The sequence below is a fragment of the Podarcis tiliguerta genome (genome assembly GCF_965153285.1).
Source record: "Podarcis tiliguerta genome assembly, chromosome: 13".
NCBI classification, from domain to species: domain Eukaryota; kingdom Metazoa; phylum Chordata; class Lepidosauria; order Squamata; family Lacertidae; genus Podarcis; species Podarcis tiliguerta.
This window is the reverse complement of record NC_139546.1, coordinates 38,356,639-38,375,401: the sequence shown is the minus strand read 5'-3', so window position 1 is coordinate 38,375,401 and position 18,763 is coordinate 38,356,639. Positions and strand designations below refer to the sequence as shown.

At 47.1% G+C, this 18,763-nt stretch overlaps 2 protein-coding genes across 2 annotated transcripts in view; both read right to left on the bottom strand.

The window, feature by feature from the left end:
- LOC310662768 (caspase recruitment domain-containing protein 8-like) overlaps window positions 1–18,328 on the bottom strand; it is a 33,022-nt gene extending 14,694 nt beyond the window's left edge. The window contains exons 1-2 of the mRNA XM_083409861.1: window positions 17,598–18,328; window positions 16,182–16,221 (exon numbers count right to left, since the gene is read on the bottom strand). Of these exons, the coding sequence (XP_083265987.1) occupies window positions 16,182–16,221; window positions 17,598–18,222 (665 nt within the window). The 5' untranslated portion in view covers window positions 18,223–18,328. The remainder of the gene's footprint in view (window positions 1–16,181; window positions 16,222–17,597) is intronic.
- On the bottom strand, window positions 1,623–12,801 carry LOC310662591 (caspase recruitment domain-containing protein 8-like; the record flags this gene model as incomplete). Its single annotated transcript, XM_083409530.1, has 10 exons — window positions 1,623–3,222; window positions 4,973–5,263; window positions 5,714–5,783; window positions 6,785–6,835; window positions 6,950–7,091; window positions 7,264–7,389; window positions 7,827–7,877; window positions 8,016–8,086; window positions 8,749–8,990; window positions 12,782–12,801. The coding sequence occupies 10 exons, from the start codon at window positions 12,799–12,801 to the stop codon at window positions 3,189–3,191; spliced, it is 1,098 nt and encodes a 365-aa protein (XP_083265656.1). The 3' UTR covers window positions 1,623–3,188.
- Window positions 18,329–18,763: the final 435 nt, after the last annotated feature.

Genomic DNA, 18,763 nt, shown 5'->3' with positions numbered 1-18,763 from the left:
TCGAGACTTCGGGACATCGGGAGGGGATTCACCACCCTCCCCCCCTTCTTCTCGGTGGACTTGCCTCCTTCCCCCAGGGGCTCCTTCTGGCGCCCACCACCCTCGAGACTTCGGGACCTCTGCAGTCCCTCCCTTTCCTTCCACCTCCACTTCTTCTCGGTGGACCTGCCGGCCTCCTCCGTCTTCAGCTTCTCGCCTCCTTCCTCCAGGGGCTCCTTCGCCCAGGGGTCTTCGGGGGTCGCCATGGCGCCCCTGCCCAGAGTCTCGCCCCGAGGCAGAGCCGGAGAGGCGGCAGCGTCTGAAAGGGGGAAGAAGGAAGCGGGCGACTCTCTCGGGGAAGCGGCTCCTCCGCGGCGCTTGGCAGGGGCGGAGACTCCCGAGGTTTCCTCCCGCCGAGCAGAGAATCAGCGCCAAACATGGCAAGGCGAGAACGTGGGAAGGGTCTTCCCGGCGCTCCCAGAAGACTGGCTGGCTGGCGGGGGGGGGGGGGGACGGCAAAATGAAAACACGCCGCTTCCTTCCAAGTTTAGCACAACTTCCAATCGCCACAAGCATCTCCTCTCTCCCCCCGCTGCCAAAAGGAGCACACCCGCCCTTGCTTAACCGCAGGACCCAGAAGGGCAGAAACGAAACCGCCTGGTGAGCAAAGAAAGAGGGTGGCGCGCGCCTCTTTCTCAGCGCGGAAGGGAAGCCCTTGGCCGCCGCCTCTTCGTCGGAGAACCCAAAGTGGCTGCCCACCTTCTGGCTGCGGGATCCCGAAGACGGCCGGCCGGTGCAGGGGCGCAACCAGGGGGGCCTAGATGAAGTAAAACAAGAGAAATACTTAACTGAACAATCACGTCGGTTCTGCCCCCCTAACAAAGGTCCACCCCCCAAAAAATATAATAATCCTGGCAACGCCCACGCGCCGGTGCCTGAAGGACCCCCTAGAGAACCTGGAGAAAGACGAGCTGCGGAAGTTCAGGGGGAAACTGAAGGCAATTCCCATCGATGGATGGCGCTGAAGGAGCGGGTGCTACAAACGCACGTGAGCCTGCTCCGGCTTCGCTACTACACGGAGGAAGACGCCCCACACCTGACAGCCCAGATCTTCAATGGGATTAACTGCAGCATAGGCGCCAGGGCTCCAGGGCCCTTTGCCCCCCCCAAAAAAATATTTGCGGGGGCCAGGTCCACCTCCAAGGTTGACAGTCATTGCCATTCAAATAGTGTGATCTTGTGATATATGTGGGGCAAGGCTTACCTGCGCCCCCCCCCCCGCCCCCATATTTCATTCAAGTTGGCTCCCCTGAACTGCAGCGACCAGGCACAAGCTCCGGAAAGTGGATGGGACAAGGGATAAGAAGGAGAACTCCCCCAAGTTCTCTGGCAGGTCGGTCCTGATCAAATTATCTGGATCTGTAGGGAGCTGGTTAGAGGAGGGCTTTCTTCAATATCTGGCGCAGGTGCCCAGAAATCTTGGGTGGACTTCTGTGCATCCCAGACTATTCCTCTCATTTCTTTCAAATAACCAAATTCCCATGATAAAGTGTACCAAAAATTGAGAGAGACTTCTTGGACCAGTTTCCTTTGGATGAAAGAATATTGGAAGCTTATGCAGGCCTAATGAAAAGGACAGAATGTTATTGGTAAAATATCTTTATTACAAAGTACTTTTATTTACAATGTACAAACTGGAAAGGAGAAATGTTAGGAAGCCCTAAAGCAAAACAACTTGGAGTCACCACCACCCAGGAAGTTCAGAGAAGGACAGGCTGTCTCTCTCTGGATTCATCTCCTGGGATTGACACCTGCTCCTCCTCCAAGAAGTCCATCTCCCAGCAGGAGAAAAAGTCCTGTCAGGAAAGGAACATGCACTGAACTGCAGCCTCAGGAGGGACTTTGCTCACCAGAGGCACTGTACTTAGTGAATGAGACTGCTCTGCTGTGGTATGTCAAACACAAGAGCAGTCAAGTACAACATTCCTAGAGTGAACGTTTACACATGGGGAGGAATGTTTGTCCAGCCAGCAGGTAAACTTCCTCTGCATGTGACTAGAGGTGGGTGTGGCCTCACCTGTGCAGGTAACGACAATAGCACAGGGCAGGGCAGCCATCTCTCTCTCTCTGACTACTTTAGTTGAAGAAGTAACATCTGCTTAGCCAAAGATGCTCTCTTGGCCTCCAGCCAAGAGAGGACAAAGGGACTGTCTCCTTTTGAGTTAGCTTTGAAAAATAACATACACCTGAAAACTAAGTCTGCCTTCTGGGATCCAATTGTGAACAGAATGTGAGTAAACTCTTTTTATACTTTTATAGAAGACTGTGTCGTGTCTTTTCTTTTATAAGGGAATAAAGGGGAAAATACCAGAACTGCTTTGTGTGGCTCATTGGTATTTTCCTGGAGGTCTGGAAATTGAAGCTCTATTGGGAAAGGCTAGGGATTTTGTGGGAGAATTCTTAAGAGCTCAATGGGCTAAAATTCACAGTGGGTAGCATGATGAAGAGGTGGATCTAGTGTGTGGCAGCTGTGAAAAAGTCCAATTTCATGCTGGGGATCATTAGGAAAGGAGCTGAACTTAAAACTGTGAATATCATACCATTTTGCAAATCCATGGCCAACCACATTTGGAATGCTGTGAAAGTTCTGGTTCCAAACCGCAAAAAGGACATTGTAGAGTTGGAAAATGTTCAGAAAAGGGCAAGCAAAATGATTGAGGGGATGCAGCAACTCCCATATGAGAGAGGCTGCAGGGCTTGAGACTGTTTAGAGAAAAGGTAAGAGAGGACATGATAGAGGTTTATAACATTATTCAGGGTGTGAGCAAAGTGGACAGAGAAATGTTTTTATCCCTTTCTTGGAACGCTAGAACCAGTGAGCATCCAATGAGGCTGGATGTTGGAAGACGCAGACAGATAGAAGTCCTTCACACAGCGCAGAGTTAGACCATGGAACTCACTTCCACAGGAGACAGTGCTAGTCACCAACTTGGGTGGTTTCAAAAAAGTTACTGGACAACTTCATGGAAGACACGGCTCCTTGCCATGATGGCTGCGCTCTCCCTCCTCAGTCAGAGGCAGAAATGCTTCTGAATACCAGTTGCTGGAAGCCACAGAAAGGGAGCGAGTTCTTCCACTTGCAGGTTTCCCACAGCCATCTGGCTGGCAGAGGTGAGAACAGGATGCTGGTCTGATCCAGCAAGCTCTTACTATCTTATAAGGCACAGGTTTTGGCATGAACTACTACCTGGAGGAAGGAAAAAAGGGATCATTGAGTACATGTGTGAAGCTATTAAATACTGTCAGGAAATGAAGGGAAAAGAAGCCCCCAAATTTCTAAAGTGTGGGACACCTTTTTCATTTCGTTATATATCATTTCCCAGAAGGTCTTAATCCTTGGGCACGTCCACCAAAGGTGAAAGCAAGTACCTTCCGTCTCATTACATTTCCAACATTTATTATCAGGCAAATGATAAATTTTTGCCAGCTTGACTGGTGTTATGTACCACCTGTAAATCATTTTCATTAAATTCTCCTTAAAGGCATTGCATGCCGTAAACTTCATACCTGTGGTCCATAACTGTTCCCAGTCAGCCATCATAATGTTATGCCCAACATCTCGTGCCCATTTAATCATAGCAGATTTCACCGTTTCATCTTGAGTATTCCATTTCAGCAGCAGGTTGTACATTCTTGACAAATTCTTAACCTTGGGTTCTAACAATTCTGTTTCTAATTTTGATTTTTCCACCTGGAAGCCTAATTTTTTGTACAGCTCTAGAATGTTCCAAGTGGTGGCCTATGCAGGTAATCCTAAAGTATTACGGTGGGTGCAGGCAAGGGGTTCAGGAAGTTAGAAAGGGCAAGTTTTACCTAAAGTGAGAAACACATCCCTAAATTTGCGAGAAGTTTCACTGGTGTACCTGTTCCCAGGCAGAGCAAGCTGTCCCCCAGTCATGTTGTAGCAAAACTCCCCAAACTGGGGAACATGAGACCATGTGAATCAGGGGTAGTCAATATGGTGCCCTCCAGAAGATGCTGGACTACAACTCCCATCTTGCGTGACCACGGGAAGTGCTCTTCCGTAAGCCTCAAATCTGAGGGACACAAGACAAAGGGCTGATTGACACCATTAAATGCATGAATTCCTCCAAAGAATCCTGGGAACAGTATTTTATTTAGAGCATGGTGTATTTCAGCCCTGTGAAGGGCTAAACTACAGTTCCCAGGATGCTTTGGGGGAAGCCACATGCTCTAAACGTGCATTAAAAATGTGGTGTGGATGCACAACTAGATCCATGTCTTCATATCCTCAACAACATTGCCCCAGAGCTAACAGCTTTTGTATGTACAGCAGCGGTAGCCAACACAGTGCCCTAAATAAACTGCAGGACTACAACTCCCATCATGCCTGATCTTTAGGAGTGCTGGCTGGGACTGATGGGAGCAGCAGTCCAACACCTCTAGGGAATCCTTATTCTAGCAAGGCAGCACCTACAGTCTGGAACTGCTTGCCCATTGACAGCTGTCTTCTTTGTACGATGCTCAGTGCCTGCTAAAAAAAAATATATTGTTTAAGCAAGCCTACCCAGATACGTAACGCTGACACGTATTTTAATAGGTGATTTTATTTTAAAAAATATATTTTAGCTGCTGATATTATTACCATTTTGAATTTTTTAAACCTCAACTAATTTTAAACTTCTGACTTTTATTTAAAAATAATATTTTTTGTTTTATACAAATAGCTTAGAGATTTTTTTCTTATAACTGAGCAATACACACATTCTGTTAAATAAAAAAGATAAGCCAACTACTCAAGGGCACCAGGTTGGTTATCCCTGATGTAAGGTTTTTATCCTCTCATCCCCACTGCCCCCATGAAGAGATGATCAATCCACCACTCTGCATTGGGGGGGGGGGGCTGGCAGGTGGCCCTCCATTTGCCTTCCATCCCAGCAAGTTCTGTGAGCTGGAATTCCTTCTTTCTTACTCAGTCTCAGAGAGGGAGATGAGCCTCTCTGCCTCAGGCCTGCAGTTGATGGTTCTGAGCACATCAGCCGCCACCTGCACAGCATCTTCCATGTAGTAACCAAGCAGCAGCAAGCTCAGGTCCATGACATCCGCCTTCATTAGCCTCCCTCGAGGGATGTTGTCATAGCCACCCCTGATGGGGGAATCACTGAGATTGAGCTTGAACCTCTTGAGTTCATCCTCATCCAGATTCTCCAGGACGGACACCAGACGTTCTCTGATGGTCCTCACCTTCACTCTGCACTGGCGCCTCCAACAGCAGGGAAAAGCAGACACAAAACAAGAGAAGCTCAGCAAAGGGATATGGGAAGGAGCTGCATCATCAGGAGGTGCTGTCCCCTTCCATGACTGTGACTGGCACTGGGGGTGGGGGAGAGGGGTGGCCTGAGGTTGCTCTGAAGTTTAGAGAGCCATCTTTGATCAGCGATTGGAGGTCCGAGCAACACAATGCTGGGATTGGAGCTAAACCTCCTCCTGCTCTGAGGGGAGCCTTGCATGCAACTGATATGTAGAGAGATACCCAATTTAGCTTCTGTTGACTTTACACATTTGCATGTTCCTGCTCCTCCAGCAACAGCAGTGCAGCCAATGCCTAAACAGCACCCCCCCCCCAACATCTGCTGTCTGCCTGTGGCAGCTGCTGTATTGTCCCTAATAGCAGGACTGGCTCTGTGTGAGGAAAGGGAATGTCAAGCCCTACCTGCTTTCCACCCCATGTCCTGGGTCAGTGCTGCTGGAAGCAGCATGGGTCAGAGTGCAGCAACAAGCACCTGGAAAAGACAGAGAGAAAGTTCATGGATAGGTAGGAAACAAGGAGGGATCACGGGGAAATGATAATCATGGAACATGAACCAGTAGAGGACCTTCGGGTCTCAAATTACAGCAGCGTTGTGTGACACCAAAATTTTGCACACTCACAAGCTTCTCACCTTCCATTCTACATCATAGTTGTAGCAGGGGTATAGCGTGGGGGGCCCAGGGGGCCATCGCCCCAGGTGAACAATTTTTTGGGGGTGCAAACCAGGACTGCCGGCAGGGGTCTGCTGCGATACTGTAGGGAGAGAGAGGCCATTCTGCCAGCATTTAAATCCATGAAAACTACCCACAAGGCCCCTGTCCTTGGAAGAATACCACCTTTTTGGACTCTGTGTCACATATGTTACTTGTTAAAGTCTTACACTTGCACTACTCCTTCATAACACAATTTCCAAAGTTGGCTCACAAGGAAAAACAGAGCAACAAACACACACATTAACATGCAATTACAAAAATAGTTTAAGAACTGACACTCAGTTGAAAACTGAGAAGCCCAGGCTGTAAAACATACAGGGAGAAATTAAATGTCACCAACAGTGACCTTTCCTGCTTGCCAGACAGAGCTATCCCTCCCCAACAGCCAAGTACACACACTGCACCCTTTCTGGCTGTTCTGGGGGTTCTCCTTGACCCTCCAAAGTGCATTTGAGGGAAGTGGCGGGTGAAGGGAGGAAAGCCCAATTGAAGTATCGTGAGCATTTGCACTGGATTCCGTTAGCACACTGGGTGTGCTGAATCCAAGCCAAAGCTGTTTCTACAAAATTTAGCTGCATTAAAAGAACTTCATCTGGCACCAAAGGAGACTATAAAGCAATGGGCAACCCGCACCGGAAGGCGATTCCTAACATTACAAAAGTGACTTTTCTGTGGTACTGTATCACCAGCCACTCTGTGCTGCCATTGGGAGGAAGGTGGGATTTAACTACGAGGAAATAAGTAATTAAAACCTGCAGACCTTGCTCTGAGTTTGAAGGAGAAGACGTCATCTCAGGAGACTTTAACTCTTCTGAAAGAGAACAGGAAAGAGGCAGTCAAAGAGGGAATGTGACTGCGATGTCCTTTATCATCTTGCCTCCCAAATTATGGTCCAACCTTCCAATTTTCTTCCAACTAAGCTCACCTTGTGTCACAAGGGCCTCCCAGATGAGTTCATTCTTGCGCTTCTCCATCACACTGAAGTTGAACATGTCTTGCATTTGCTGAGCAAACAGTTCCACATACTGCTGCAGCTTGTCAGCATCTAGGTATTGAAACTCCACTTCCTGTGGGGAAGCATGAAACCTCCTTATGTGCAAACAAGGCTTAGCCCAGTCAACCAGTCCAAGGGAGTCAAATTAAAGCATGACAAGGGATCCTGGTGGAGTCCCTCCCGTTCTCATACTTTACAGCCTTGGCTCTGCCCTAGCAAAGCCTTTCATCATCTTTGCATCTCACCTTAGGACAGACTCTGACATCATTTGTCTCCACAAAGAAGCGAGAGCCAATTGCCAGAGGCCTCAGGGTCCAGGGGGGTTTGTCTATTCTCTGTGAAGGACACTGTACTTCATGCTCATGAACCGCCTGGGAAAGGCAAAGAAGGGCACTTCTGAGTTATGCAAGAAAGGTAACCAATTTCTGGAAGACTGGATCCCTACCCCTTTCTTGGCTTTGTTGCAGCATTTAAGGCAGGGATGGGGAACCTGCAACCTGCCAGATGTCATGAGTCAGGAATGATGGGTTTTGTAGTCCCAAAACATTTGAAGGGACACAGGATCTCCATCAGTGATATAAAAAAAACTAAACCACTTCGGTAGCAGAGACCAAAATATGGATAGGTAATATGATGTTGGCTAGCAGTCTGGTAAATTAGTTCAAGCCCAACAAAAGGAGATACAGTTCATAAACCATGACACACTCTGATGCATAATTTTGTATAGCTACTCTGTCAGGCTTCCTATGATCAAGCAAAAGATCCAGGACGTCTGGAATACCAATCAGAGTTGCAGAATCCTGGTTACCTTTGTTATGGAATGGTCATTGGGCAGAAGGTACAGGTGGAATGTTGGTGGCTAGAATTGAACCATTTGATAGAGCAGTGCTACAGTGTGCACTATTATCTTCCGCTTAAACCATGACCATGATGTTTTCAAAATGGCTCCACGTGGAGAGAAGTTTGGGTTTTCCAACACAACATGATATGGCCCCACTCTGTCTGGCTTCTCTAGATTCATGCCGCCTTCCACAAAATGTGCAATGAGGACTTGGGAACCATCTTTACCTGGAAAGGAGCAAAAGAAAAAACAAACAGACATGTTACAAGTGGGAAACTGTGGAGCTGTCCACCAGGAACTGGAGTCAAGAGCAGGTCAGCAATAAAACACCCAGTGTCAGCGAAGTCAACCCTGCACTGCAGCTAATTCCGGTACATCTAGCCCCTATGAGGCTGTTCCCTAAGGCTCTTTCTCCCCCAGGTCCTTCCCAAAGCGATCTGAGATTCCAAAACTATGTCTGTGTTTGTTCTGCCTTCTTCATACCACTTCTGATTCTGGGAGACGAATGGAGAAAGGAGCAGGCTGCAAAAGGAGGGGGAGGCTGCCCTGACTTCTTTAGCAGCCTGCCTCACATCTGTCTCCTAGTCCCCCTCCTCTCCAACCTCCACTTCTGCCTCCAATTTTGCACTGCTCTTGGTCACAGCCTCTTCTTGCTCACTAAACCCTGTTCCCTCTCCAACCTCCACCACCACCTCCTCCCAGGCTGCTCCCTCTGATCCCTCGTCATTCTCCCACCTTCTTCCCCTGGGGGTTCCCTTGTGGGTTCCCCAACTGGTGCCTCCCACCACTCCTCTGCAGCCAGCCTGTGCATGACCTCCCATGAGTGTGGATGACAAAGGTCATCACTGCACCCTTCCTAGTTACATGCAATATTTATTTTGTTACAAACCTTTTTCGCCTGCCACACCTGCAAGACACAAGAAGTGAGGGAAGTGAACAGCTGCCACAGCCTCTGCTGGATCTGCTTCAATGTTGATCAAAGGCCCAGCGACAACCCAGTCCTCCGTGTTCTGTTCGGCCAGGTGCTTAGACCATGAATCCAAGTGGTAGGTGATGGTCACAGCTCCTCTCACCTCAAATATGACATCAGTATAAAAGCAAAGGAAGGATCCAGCCTCCGTGAAGCACAGTCTGAATGGCACAAAGAAGAAAATGGAAAGAGAAATGGATTAAACACCAGCTGAACACCCTCTGCATCCCCCATGATGGGAAGCAATCCCCACCCCAATAATATTTGACCATAAAATCTCAAAGAAACAATAAAATGGGTTAGAGCACGGTTCTGATCAGTGCTATTCTTCTAGAAAAAGAAGTTCCGGAACTGACCATGAACGCTTCCCTTCTTCTCTTATAATGGCCATGGCGCCCACATGAGAGGTGCTGGAACTCAGTTCTGGTGAGGTCCAGATGGAAAAAGCCCTGGAGCTGATAATGCCAAGGTTTCAAGTTTGATCCCTGCATGGGGCAGCTGCATATTCTGGCATTGCAGAGGGTTGTACTATATGACCCTCAGGATACCTTCCAACAATCCTATGATTCTATGAAGATTAGGAAGAGACCTACGCACACTTAAACCCCTATGGAAAGCAGGGTGTAAAAGAGTGAAATGGAGATGTGGAATATTCACCCCAAGATCACAACTGAAAAGTGGAAAACCATGAGCTCTTTGTGTGAGACATTTAAAATGCAGTCGAACCCACAATTTGTGTTTTGCTAGATAGGCGCATGAAAGGGTTTTCCCGTAAACTTGCTAGCAAGAGCTCTGTGAGAACACCCCCTTGTGCCCAGGCAGGAAGTGGGCAAAACTGTATCTCCTCCTCTCTGCCTGGGCACACCTTCTTTCTGCTCTTCTCCATGTGCCTGCAATGTTGCAAGATCTGATAAGTCTGAGCTCCTTTATTTAAAGAGTAGAAAAACCTTTTCTCCAAACTTACAGACTTCACTTTCCTCACAATCTGCTTTGGCTTAGACATTATTTTGTGATGCTAAGCCCATTCCTCAAAGGACGGACGGAGGATATAAACAATTGGATATAAGCAACACCAATGTTGAATCGTAATATTTTCCCAGCTCTGTTCCTGGGAACCCAAGAATGCAATGTGCAAGTGACAGATGGTCAGGATGCTGTCAGCAACGCCCAGCTGTTGCCCAGAAAATTATCGTAACAAGGGAATATTTCTTACCATCCTTTTTTATTCAGTATTTACAGAGAGAGGCTATACAACCCAGTCTCTTCAATAATGGAGTTGTCCCGAGTGAATCTCCACACATCCCGTCTCTCCCACTTCCTCATTCGTCACTTCTATTGGTGCTGTCTTTGACCTCTTAGCTCTCCTACTTTATTTTTTTTTTTTTAAATAATATTTATTGAGTTTTCCAATAACACAACACAACATATCCACAAAAGACACATAAAAAAAAAAGAATAGAGGGGGAAAAAAAGAAAAAAAAAGACAAAAGAAAACCCAAACGAGGAGGAAAAAAAGAAAGAAAAAAAACCCTCTCCCCCATCCCCCCCCACAAAAAATCTCAAAAAAGAAAAACTCAAAAAAGAGAACAGAAAAACCCCAAACAACTCAAAGTTTCAAATTCCTTCTTTTTTAACCTGTTTCTTTGACTTCCTCCCACCTCCCTCTTTGTATTCCAATTTTTAATCTAATTGGCAAATTCCATCCAACTTTTAGTGCTTTTTCACTTATCTACCTTTACCACTTGTGAAGAAGAAAGACAATAATAGAAAAAGAAAATTTACTTTAAATCTTCTAATCTTAAACCCTATAATAACATGCCCTTATATCCTAATGTTTCATCTTCCTTATCTTACTCCCTGGAACCGAAATAAATTCCTTCCGTCATCCCCCAAAAATGCTTAAAATCATATTATATCAAATTTTACTTAAAAATTTCCAAATTTATCCCACCATCTCTTCCCCCCGGTTTCAGGTACTGCCAGTCTTTTTAACAGTTTTTTAAGGTCTTTGCAGTCCATAAGTTCAATCAGTCAGCCAGGCTGTCTTATGTCCGGGGCCATTAATCCATATTCCTGGCCTGTCAGCAGAGTCTTTTTCGAGCCTGAAGTTATGTCCAAATGCACATTCCCCTCCCCCTTTCCTTTGTCCTTCTTGAGCAAGCTTGCCCAAACTCTATAATTCCTCTTGTGAACCAAAAAATTGTCCAAGACTTGCTCCGCACACTCCTTTAAGTTGCTAATTTTCCCTTCTTCAATTTTTCTCAAAGTGCCAGTTTCCAAAATGTATCTTGTCAGACCTGTATCACTCAATCCATATATGGCACTACTTTTCCAAATCCGTCCTTTGGGCTCTTTACACTCATAGTCCATTTTTTGTCCATCAATCTGAGGCTCTATTACTATATTTTCCACTGACGATTTCTCTTGCAAAGACAGCGCCTGTTCTGTTTGATTCATATTCTTAGTTGATTTCAATCCTTGAGCCGAGTTTGCTAGTTTTTCTCCTTGTTGAGCCAGGCTGTGTACATTTTCCTTCAAATCCAAAATGCCAAATTCCAAAATAGACAGGTTTTTTTGAAATTGTTCAAACAGGGCTGTTATTTTTTCTTCCATGCTCCCAAGCCTAGTCTTTCACTGTTATCTTGTTGTCAAGGTCAAATGCTTGTATTCCTCTGCCAGATTTCAGCCTGTGTGGGAATTTTCCATCCAAAACATGACAGTCCGATATGTGTTTCTGTAACTTTCCACGGCAGCCGGATACAATTCCTTCGGTTATTTTTTATCCACCTTTCAGTAACAATTATAGCTCAACTCCATTTTTCCTTTCCAACAAATAAAAGACGAAAAGATTCAGTTCTCCCTTGATCTGTTCTTTTTGGTGATTATTTCTAGTTATAAAATAAAAGTTCTTTCCTTTGGCAGCCCGGTCCCGGGAGACGGTAGAAAACAGATTCAAAATCCACTGCTCTGCAGGGCTATAAACAGTTAAAAGAATCTGCAGGGCTATAAACAGTTAAAGAATCTCCCCCTCTCCCTCTGCCTCCGAGGGGGGGTTTAGAAAGCTTAGATGGCAGATTTGTTTCTTTGCAAAGTACTTTTTAAGGGCTCCAGTCCTTTCACTTTTGCCTTGATCTTTCTACAGAGTGGAAGGTGGGCTTCCTGTTTTGACCTTCCATCCAATACCGAATTTCAATAATTTATAATCCAATTTCCATTTACTTACAAAAGTTTCTTTAATCCGAATGTCCACAGGAAAAGTTGGCGCTTCCCTGACAGCAGCTATGCGGCTTCACTCCCCGAAAACAGCGATCGATCCAAAGTGCCGCGCAGCTCACCCCACGTCGCTCCAGAGCCCCGAAACCGGGTCTCCCCGCGAGTAGGGGAGGCGCTGATGGCACAAGCCGGATCCCAGGTCCACGGTCTTCCTCCGACCGTGGTTTTTTGCGGGTCTCCGCCTCGCCGTAGGCGGTCAGACCCTTCTTTTCGGAGAGCAGTCCCCTCCGAGACGGAGGAAATCTGCCATTGCCAGGCGCGCTCAACTCGGAAGCCCTTAGCTCTCCTACTTTAAAGGCTTGCTGGGTTCTGGAAGATGGAGCGTCTGGAATGTTTTCTAATGTCAGCATGTTAGCTGTGTGTTGCTCTCCCATGATTTCCCAACTTTCCCTCTCATCCGCCTCTGACCTCCCTCAAACCCCTGTTGTAAATCTATACTGTCTTCTTCTTCCTCCTCCCTGGAAGGTTCAGGTCTCCACCACTCCTCCTCTGCCCAGTCCCTGACACAGATGTAGTCTGGGAACGTTTTAGAGAGCACCACCACATATGATGATTGTGAGACCTTCATATACCAAATGTGTTCTGCTAAACACTTCTCTGAAACCCCAAAAGATATTCAATGTAGATAACTTTCCCTTAAAGGAGAAAGCTTTGAAAATCTGAGAGAGACATTGCTCACCTGTATCTTTCACGACTCATTTCTGAGTGCCAAAACACTTCTGGTCTGATTGTTTCTGGAAGATCCTGTTACAAAATAATTTATCACCAATATGAGCACCAGACCCCTTTTCCACCTGAAATAAGGACATTCCTGTTTCTAACACCCATATGACCACACCAAGGAGCACTGCTTGAGGTCAGACCCACAAATACAGACCACTAATGGCTCTTTTAGAGCTACTTTCTTCTACATTCATTTTGGCCATAGTAGTTCTCACTCAGGTCTTACAGTTTCTTACGAAAGGTTTTTTCTTTCACCTCAGTGGCATTCTCCCTGTTCCTTACGGAGAGCCCTTGCACACGTTTCTCCCTATTAACGTTTAGGGATCTTCCTCTTTCTGTTTCACTTTAGACAGATCACAGTAACACACACGGCCCAAATGAGTATCCTGAGAACTCTCTCTTGGCAGCCATTCTCCCTCCTCTCACGCAGAGAGAGAAGCAGAAAGACAGCTGAAAACGATAGTTACTGGAATAACAGTTGGAACAGAATGGAATGCCTCTCTCATGTGACCCACACTCAACCAATCACATGAGAGATACAGGGAAAGGAAAAACCCATGTTAACATAAGAAAACATTCCCATTCCAGGAAATGGGAATGCACTGCCACAGAATGGGTCTTCAAAGAGGCTCTAATCTATGTTCAGTCAGACTCATTCTGCCAACTTCCTTCTCGTCACCCTCTCACATGCTTATTCATTACCAGCTTCATAGAGAACCAGGCGGCTGGTCTGGCTCCAGTTCCGGAGCAGGGACACTCAGGAGTAATCTGTCTGGCTGTGTCTTGCAGATGTGGAATGAAATGTCTCAACAACAGTTGTTTAAAATCACCGTATTTTTCACTCCATAAGACATAAGTGCATCTTATGGTCAGGTGTGTCTTATGGAGCAAAAAATACGGTACTTTTTTTGGGGGGGGGGGTTACTCCAAGTGTTCAGAAAAATCTGTCAAAATCTTTCTACAATTCCTACTTTTAGTTAAGTATTGTTATTCATTTACTTGACTGGGGGGAGGCAGCTGGCCCCTCCCCTGATCTGGGCCCATGTGTTCAGCCACTTACCTCACAGGGACACAGATGACACACAACACTTTCCCCACAAACTGCTGGGTTCTCCACCTTGCTGCTTCTTCCTTCCTCCGCAAACAAGGGGGATTCTGACTTCAGCCCTGAGGGGCCTGTCGCCTGGAACAATTCTTTACCCAAGCCTGTAAAAGATAATTCTTTACCTGACATGACTGTGGCAAGGAGGAGGAAGGTAGTTGAACTGTCCTTGAAGTTTAGAAGGTACTCTGTCAAACTCACCATGGACTGCAACTAGGAGAATCTGAATGGAGCCTGGATGTTTCCTTTCTACTTGTTCCAGGAACCAGCAACAAGTTGCCTCCCCCCTTTCCTGGATCATATTCAGCAATTTTTGACTTTCCTCCTTGGATTTTTCCTCTGCTACCAGCAAGCGACGGTATTCTTTCCATGTGATAATAAAGTGATTGTGTGATAACCATACAAAGAATTCTAGGTCCTTTTCAATAATTTCAAGTAATTCTTTTCTTCCCTTGCAGACCATCTCATCCCCAGTGACAGCGACGCCTTCCAGTGACCTGTGGCAAAAACATTTCTTTTATGTTGGCATATTTGGCTGGGAGGGGGGGTGGAGAGGGAGGGATAGCATTAGAGCCTAATTAGGATACAAGCTGGGCCTGAAGTGCTCCACCCCTGCTCTACTGCCCCCACTGATCCTTGCAAACCATTTGATCAGCAGGGACAGCGACTCCTTTCATTGACCTGTGGCAAAAACATTGATTTTATTTTAGGCATTGTTGTGGGGAGAGAATTAGAACCTGATTAGGATACAAGCTGGGGCTTACGTTTTCCGCCCCTGGTATACTGCCTTCACTGAACCTCTGAGCATGCTGAGATCTGCTTTTCTATGCAACCTGGAAAACATGCTGATTTATTCCACGCTGGAAAAAAAGCATGATGTAATTTGCCATCCTTTTTAATGGCCAAGGATATACTCAAACCAGTCAGCTGCCTCTTTTGTCCATACTTTTCCATCTTCCTTGAGAAAGGAAGATGCAGCAGCTGTGCCTTCCCCTCTCCCCCCTGGACTATGATATTATATTATTATTATTATTATTATTATTAAGCTGATTGGTCTTGGCTGTCAGGTCCAGCTCTGCCTCCTCTTTCAGGTCAGGCAGCCTCCTTTCCACCAGCAGAAGGCAACAGCCACTTCATCTCAGGTTGCCTCCTCCATCCCAGCCTGGCTCAGCCCCCCTGGTCCCAGCAGGGCAAGGGGTTTCCCTGCCATTGATGCTCTCCTGCCACTGCTCATTGCTGGTGGGGCTGCTGAGAAGGAATGAAGGCAGGAGGGAAAGAAAAAAAGGAGAGAAGTGACTTTCCCCTGTGTTTTCACACACCCACCCTTAGCAAACTACAATTTCTGGGGAAACACCCATTTGATTTGCCTCAGTCACTAAAATGTCTGGGGCCAGCCCTGCATACAAAGCATGCTGTATGATAATATGCAGAAGTCTGAAGTCAGAAAATTATGGTTTGCATGTGATGTTATGTGGTGAGAGGAGGCCTGATGGGGTCTGTCACAACAGCATGAAGGGCCTTTTTATTATTATTTACTTGATTGGGGGGGGCAGCTGGCCCTCTGCCTACTCCCATGGTCATGGGCACAGAATATTGAGGGGACCCAACCCGCTCCTCGAAATTTGGGGGGTTGTCAGTCCCCCATCCCCCTTGCTTATCATCGAATCCCTTAGCACCATTCGTTTTAGCAACACATTTGCCCATCCTGCAAACAGAATTGTGTTGGACTTACCACACTTTTCTCTTTCTTTCCTTGTTCTGCATATTTAAACCTGTAGGCAGGTAAGGGAGAGGTCAAAATTGGCTGCTTTATTCCCCCTCCCCCTGCCCCCAAAACAGTCTTTTTCTATATTTAATTGGTGCCAGTGCATTTCTTGCTGGGTAAGCACTTATTGCCTTAACCAATGACTAGGGGTGTCACACTAGTTGTTTGGGGTAATATTCTCCACAAACTGGATTGCATGTGATGTCATGTGGTGAGAGGAGGCCTGATGGGGTCTGTCACAACAGCATGAAGGGCCTGAAGGGTCCACCACAGCAGCCCATTGGGGCCAGTCAAAGCCTTGAGTGTGGCCAGGATTTATTGTAGGGGGCAGGCTTTATGTTGGGGGGACAGAACTGAGCTCTCTTGGGCACAACTGATCAATTAGTTAAGTTTTTTTTTATTTACTTGATGGGGGGGGGCAGCTGGCCCTCTGCCTACTCCCATGGTCACGGGCACAGAATATTGAGGGGACTTGTGTGTTGGACTTACCACACTTTTCTCTTTCTTTCATCACTCTGCATATAATAACCTGTAGGCAGGTAAGGGAGAGGTCAAAATTCGCTGCTTTATTCCCCCTCCCCCTCCCCAAAAACTGTCTTTTTCTATATTTAATTGGCGCCAGTGCATTTCTTGCTGGGTAAGCACTTATTGCCTTAACCAATGACTAGGGGTGTCACACTAGTTGTTTGGGGTAATATTCTCCACAAACTGTAAATTCTAATGTAAGAACTAGTTTTACAACCCACATTTTAAAAATCTAATAAAAATTAAGTCAAGCTGTGCTATTGCCAGTGTAAGTAATGAATAATGATTTTTTTGATCCAACTACATTACTGGGCAATGTGTCACTCACCACTGGCACTTCTGAAATGTGAGCTACAGAAAACATTTTTTTTTTTAGTTTTAAAAATGCTATCCGTTTAAATTTGATGAACATTTGAATTTGTATGTCTTTCAACTATATGGAATAGCCTTTTTTTAAAAAAAAAAAACCTTTTATTTTGGTGTGACCTTATTCTTAGCGATTGTATACCCTTGGCCATACAGTGTGATTTTTTTTTATTTACAGAAAGTAGCTTTAATGCTTTATACACTTAAAGTACCCACAATTATGTGTAATAGCATGTGAGGTGGACTTATTTATTTAGCAAAAAGGAATAGGCAGAGACAGAGCAGAAAAGCTTGCATATGTAGCTCATAACTTAAAGCTACTAGAAGAGAAGAAAACACAGCTTCTAACAAGCTGATTGAATTTTACACAACCATCAACTTCGTTCTATGATCTTGCAGATGATCAGTGTGGAACTGAAAGCTCTACTACCAGTGGAGACAAAGGTCCCAGGTTCAATCCCTGGTGTCTCCAGGTAGGGCTGCGAAAGACTCCTGCCTGGAACCCTGGAGAGCCGCAGTCAGGCAATATTAGCAATCCTGAGCTAGATGGACCACGAGGCCCATTTGGTACCTTCCTCTTTTCCAGAGATGCCAGGATGGCTCGCAAACCTTCTGAACTTACAGGCCTGATTAAAACTTTTTGCAGCGCTCAAGCATGAAAGAAAAAAGACTTTCCCTTTTACCCTGTGCAGGGTAGACAAGCTCTACCCTGAGTCCAAAAAGCGGCCTGCCCTTGTACTTAAGGCTGATTCTTTGTTGTTCTGTTTGTCCTAAGGGCGCTGGAGGTATTTGTGATTTTTAAAGCCATCAGATTGCTGAAACATCTCATATTATTACATATGCGCTAAATGCCTGGCGCTAAAGTAAAGGTACTTCCAAACATTCCAAGCAGATGGTTGTTTTTCCTTCCCTCCTTCGCGGCTGCAGCTCAGCGCTGGGCTGGCGCAACCAGGGATGGAAGGATCTGCTGTCAGACTGAACGGCTGCGAAGGTCAGGATCCACCAAAGACTTACGTTCCCCGACGGAGAGAAGGAGCATGTCCGCCTCGTACTCGCAGTCAATGGCTCTCAGCGAGTCGGCCGCCACCTCGACTGCGTATATTCCGCCGTAGTAGCTGAGCAGCAGGTAGCGGAGGCGAGAGGCGCCTGCCTTGTGCAGACCCTCTTCGGGGATGCGAACGAAGCCTTCCTCGAGCGGGATCTCGCGCAGTTTGCCCCGGAACCTCCGCCGCTCGTCCCGACTCAAACGCCCCAGGGAGAATTGCAAGGCGCGAGCGATAAAGAGACTCTCCCGATAGTAACTCGCCTGCTCAAAGCCAAAGCGCAGGGGGAACGGGTCCTGCCGCCGCCCCGGGGGGAGGTCCCAGGGGGTAAAGTCGTCGTCGTCGTCGTCGTCGTCGCTGCTGCTACTCTGGCGTCCACCACCATAGAGCCATCGGGACCCCTGCTGTCCCTGGAACTCGAGGAGGGGATCCACCTCCCTCTCCCCCTTCTTCTCGGTGGACTTGCCGGCCTCCTCCGTCTTCAGCTTCTCGCCTCCTTCCTCCAGGGGCTTCTTCGCCGAAGGGTCTTCGGGGTACTTGCCTGTGCGGTTCCTCCGCCGCTGCTTCCTCCCCCCCTTCTCCTCGGGGGTCGTCATGGCGCCCCTGCCCAGAGGAAAGTCTCGCCCCGCGACAGAGCCGGAGTGGCGGCAGTCCGAAAGGAGGAAGAAGGAAGCGGGCGACGCCCTCGGGGAAGCGGCTCCTCCGCGGCGCTTGGCAGGGGCGGTCGCTCCAAAGCAGTGTTGTGGTGCAGAGACAGAAAAACAAGTCTTTGGGAGCAACTAGATTCTTATGTCCCCTTCATGGATCACTGCCTTGCCGTGGGGAAGGGGCTTGAAGAACTCAGAAAAGCTATGAGCTATGCCGAGCAGGGCACCCAAGATGAACAGGTCATAGTGGAGAGTTTTGACCAAACGTGATCCACCTGGAGGAGGAACCGGCAAGCCACTCCAGTATCCCTGCCAAGAAAACTCCATGGACAAAGACAACAGGCATATAAAAGATATGACGCTGGAAGATGAGCCCCTCAGGTCGGAAGGCGTCCAACATGCTGCTGGGGAAGAGCGGAGGACAAGTACAAGTAGATCCAGAGCTGATGAAGCGGCTGGGCCAAAGCCGAAAGGACGCTCAGTTGCGGAT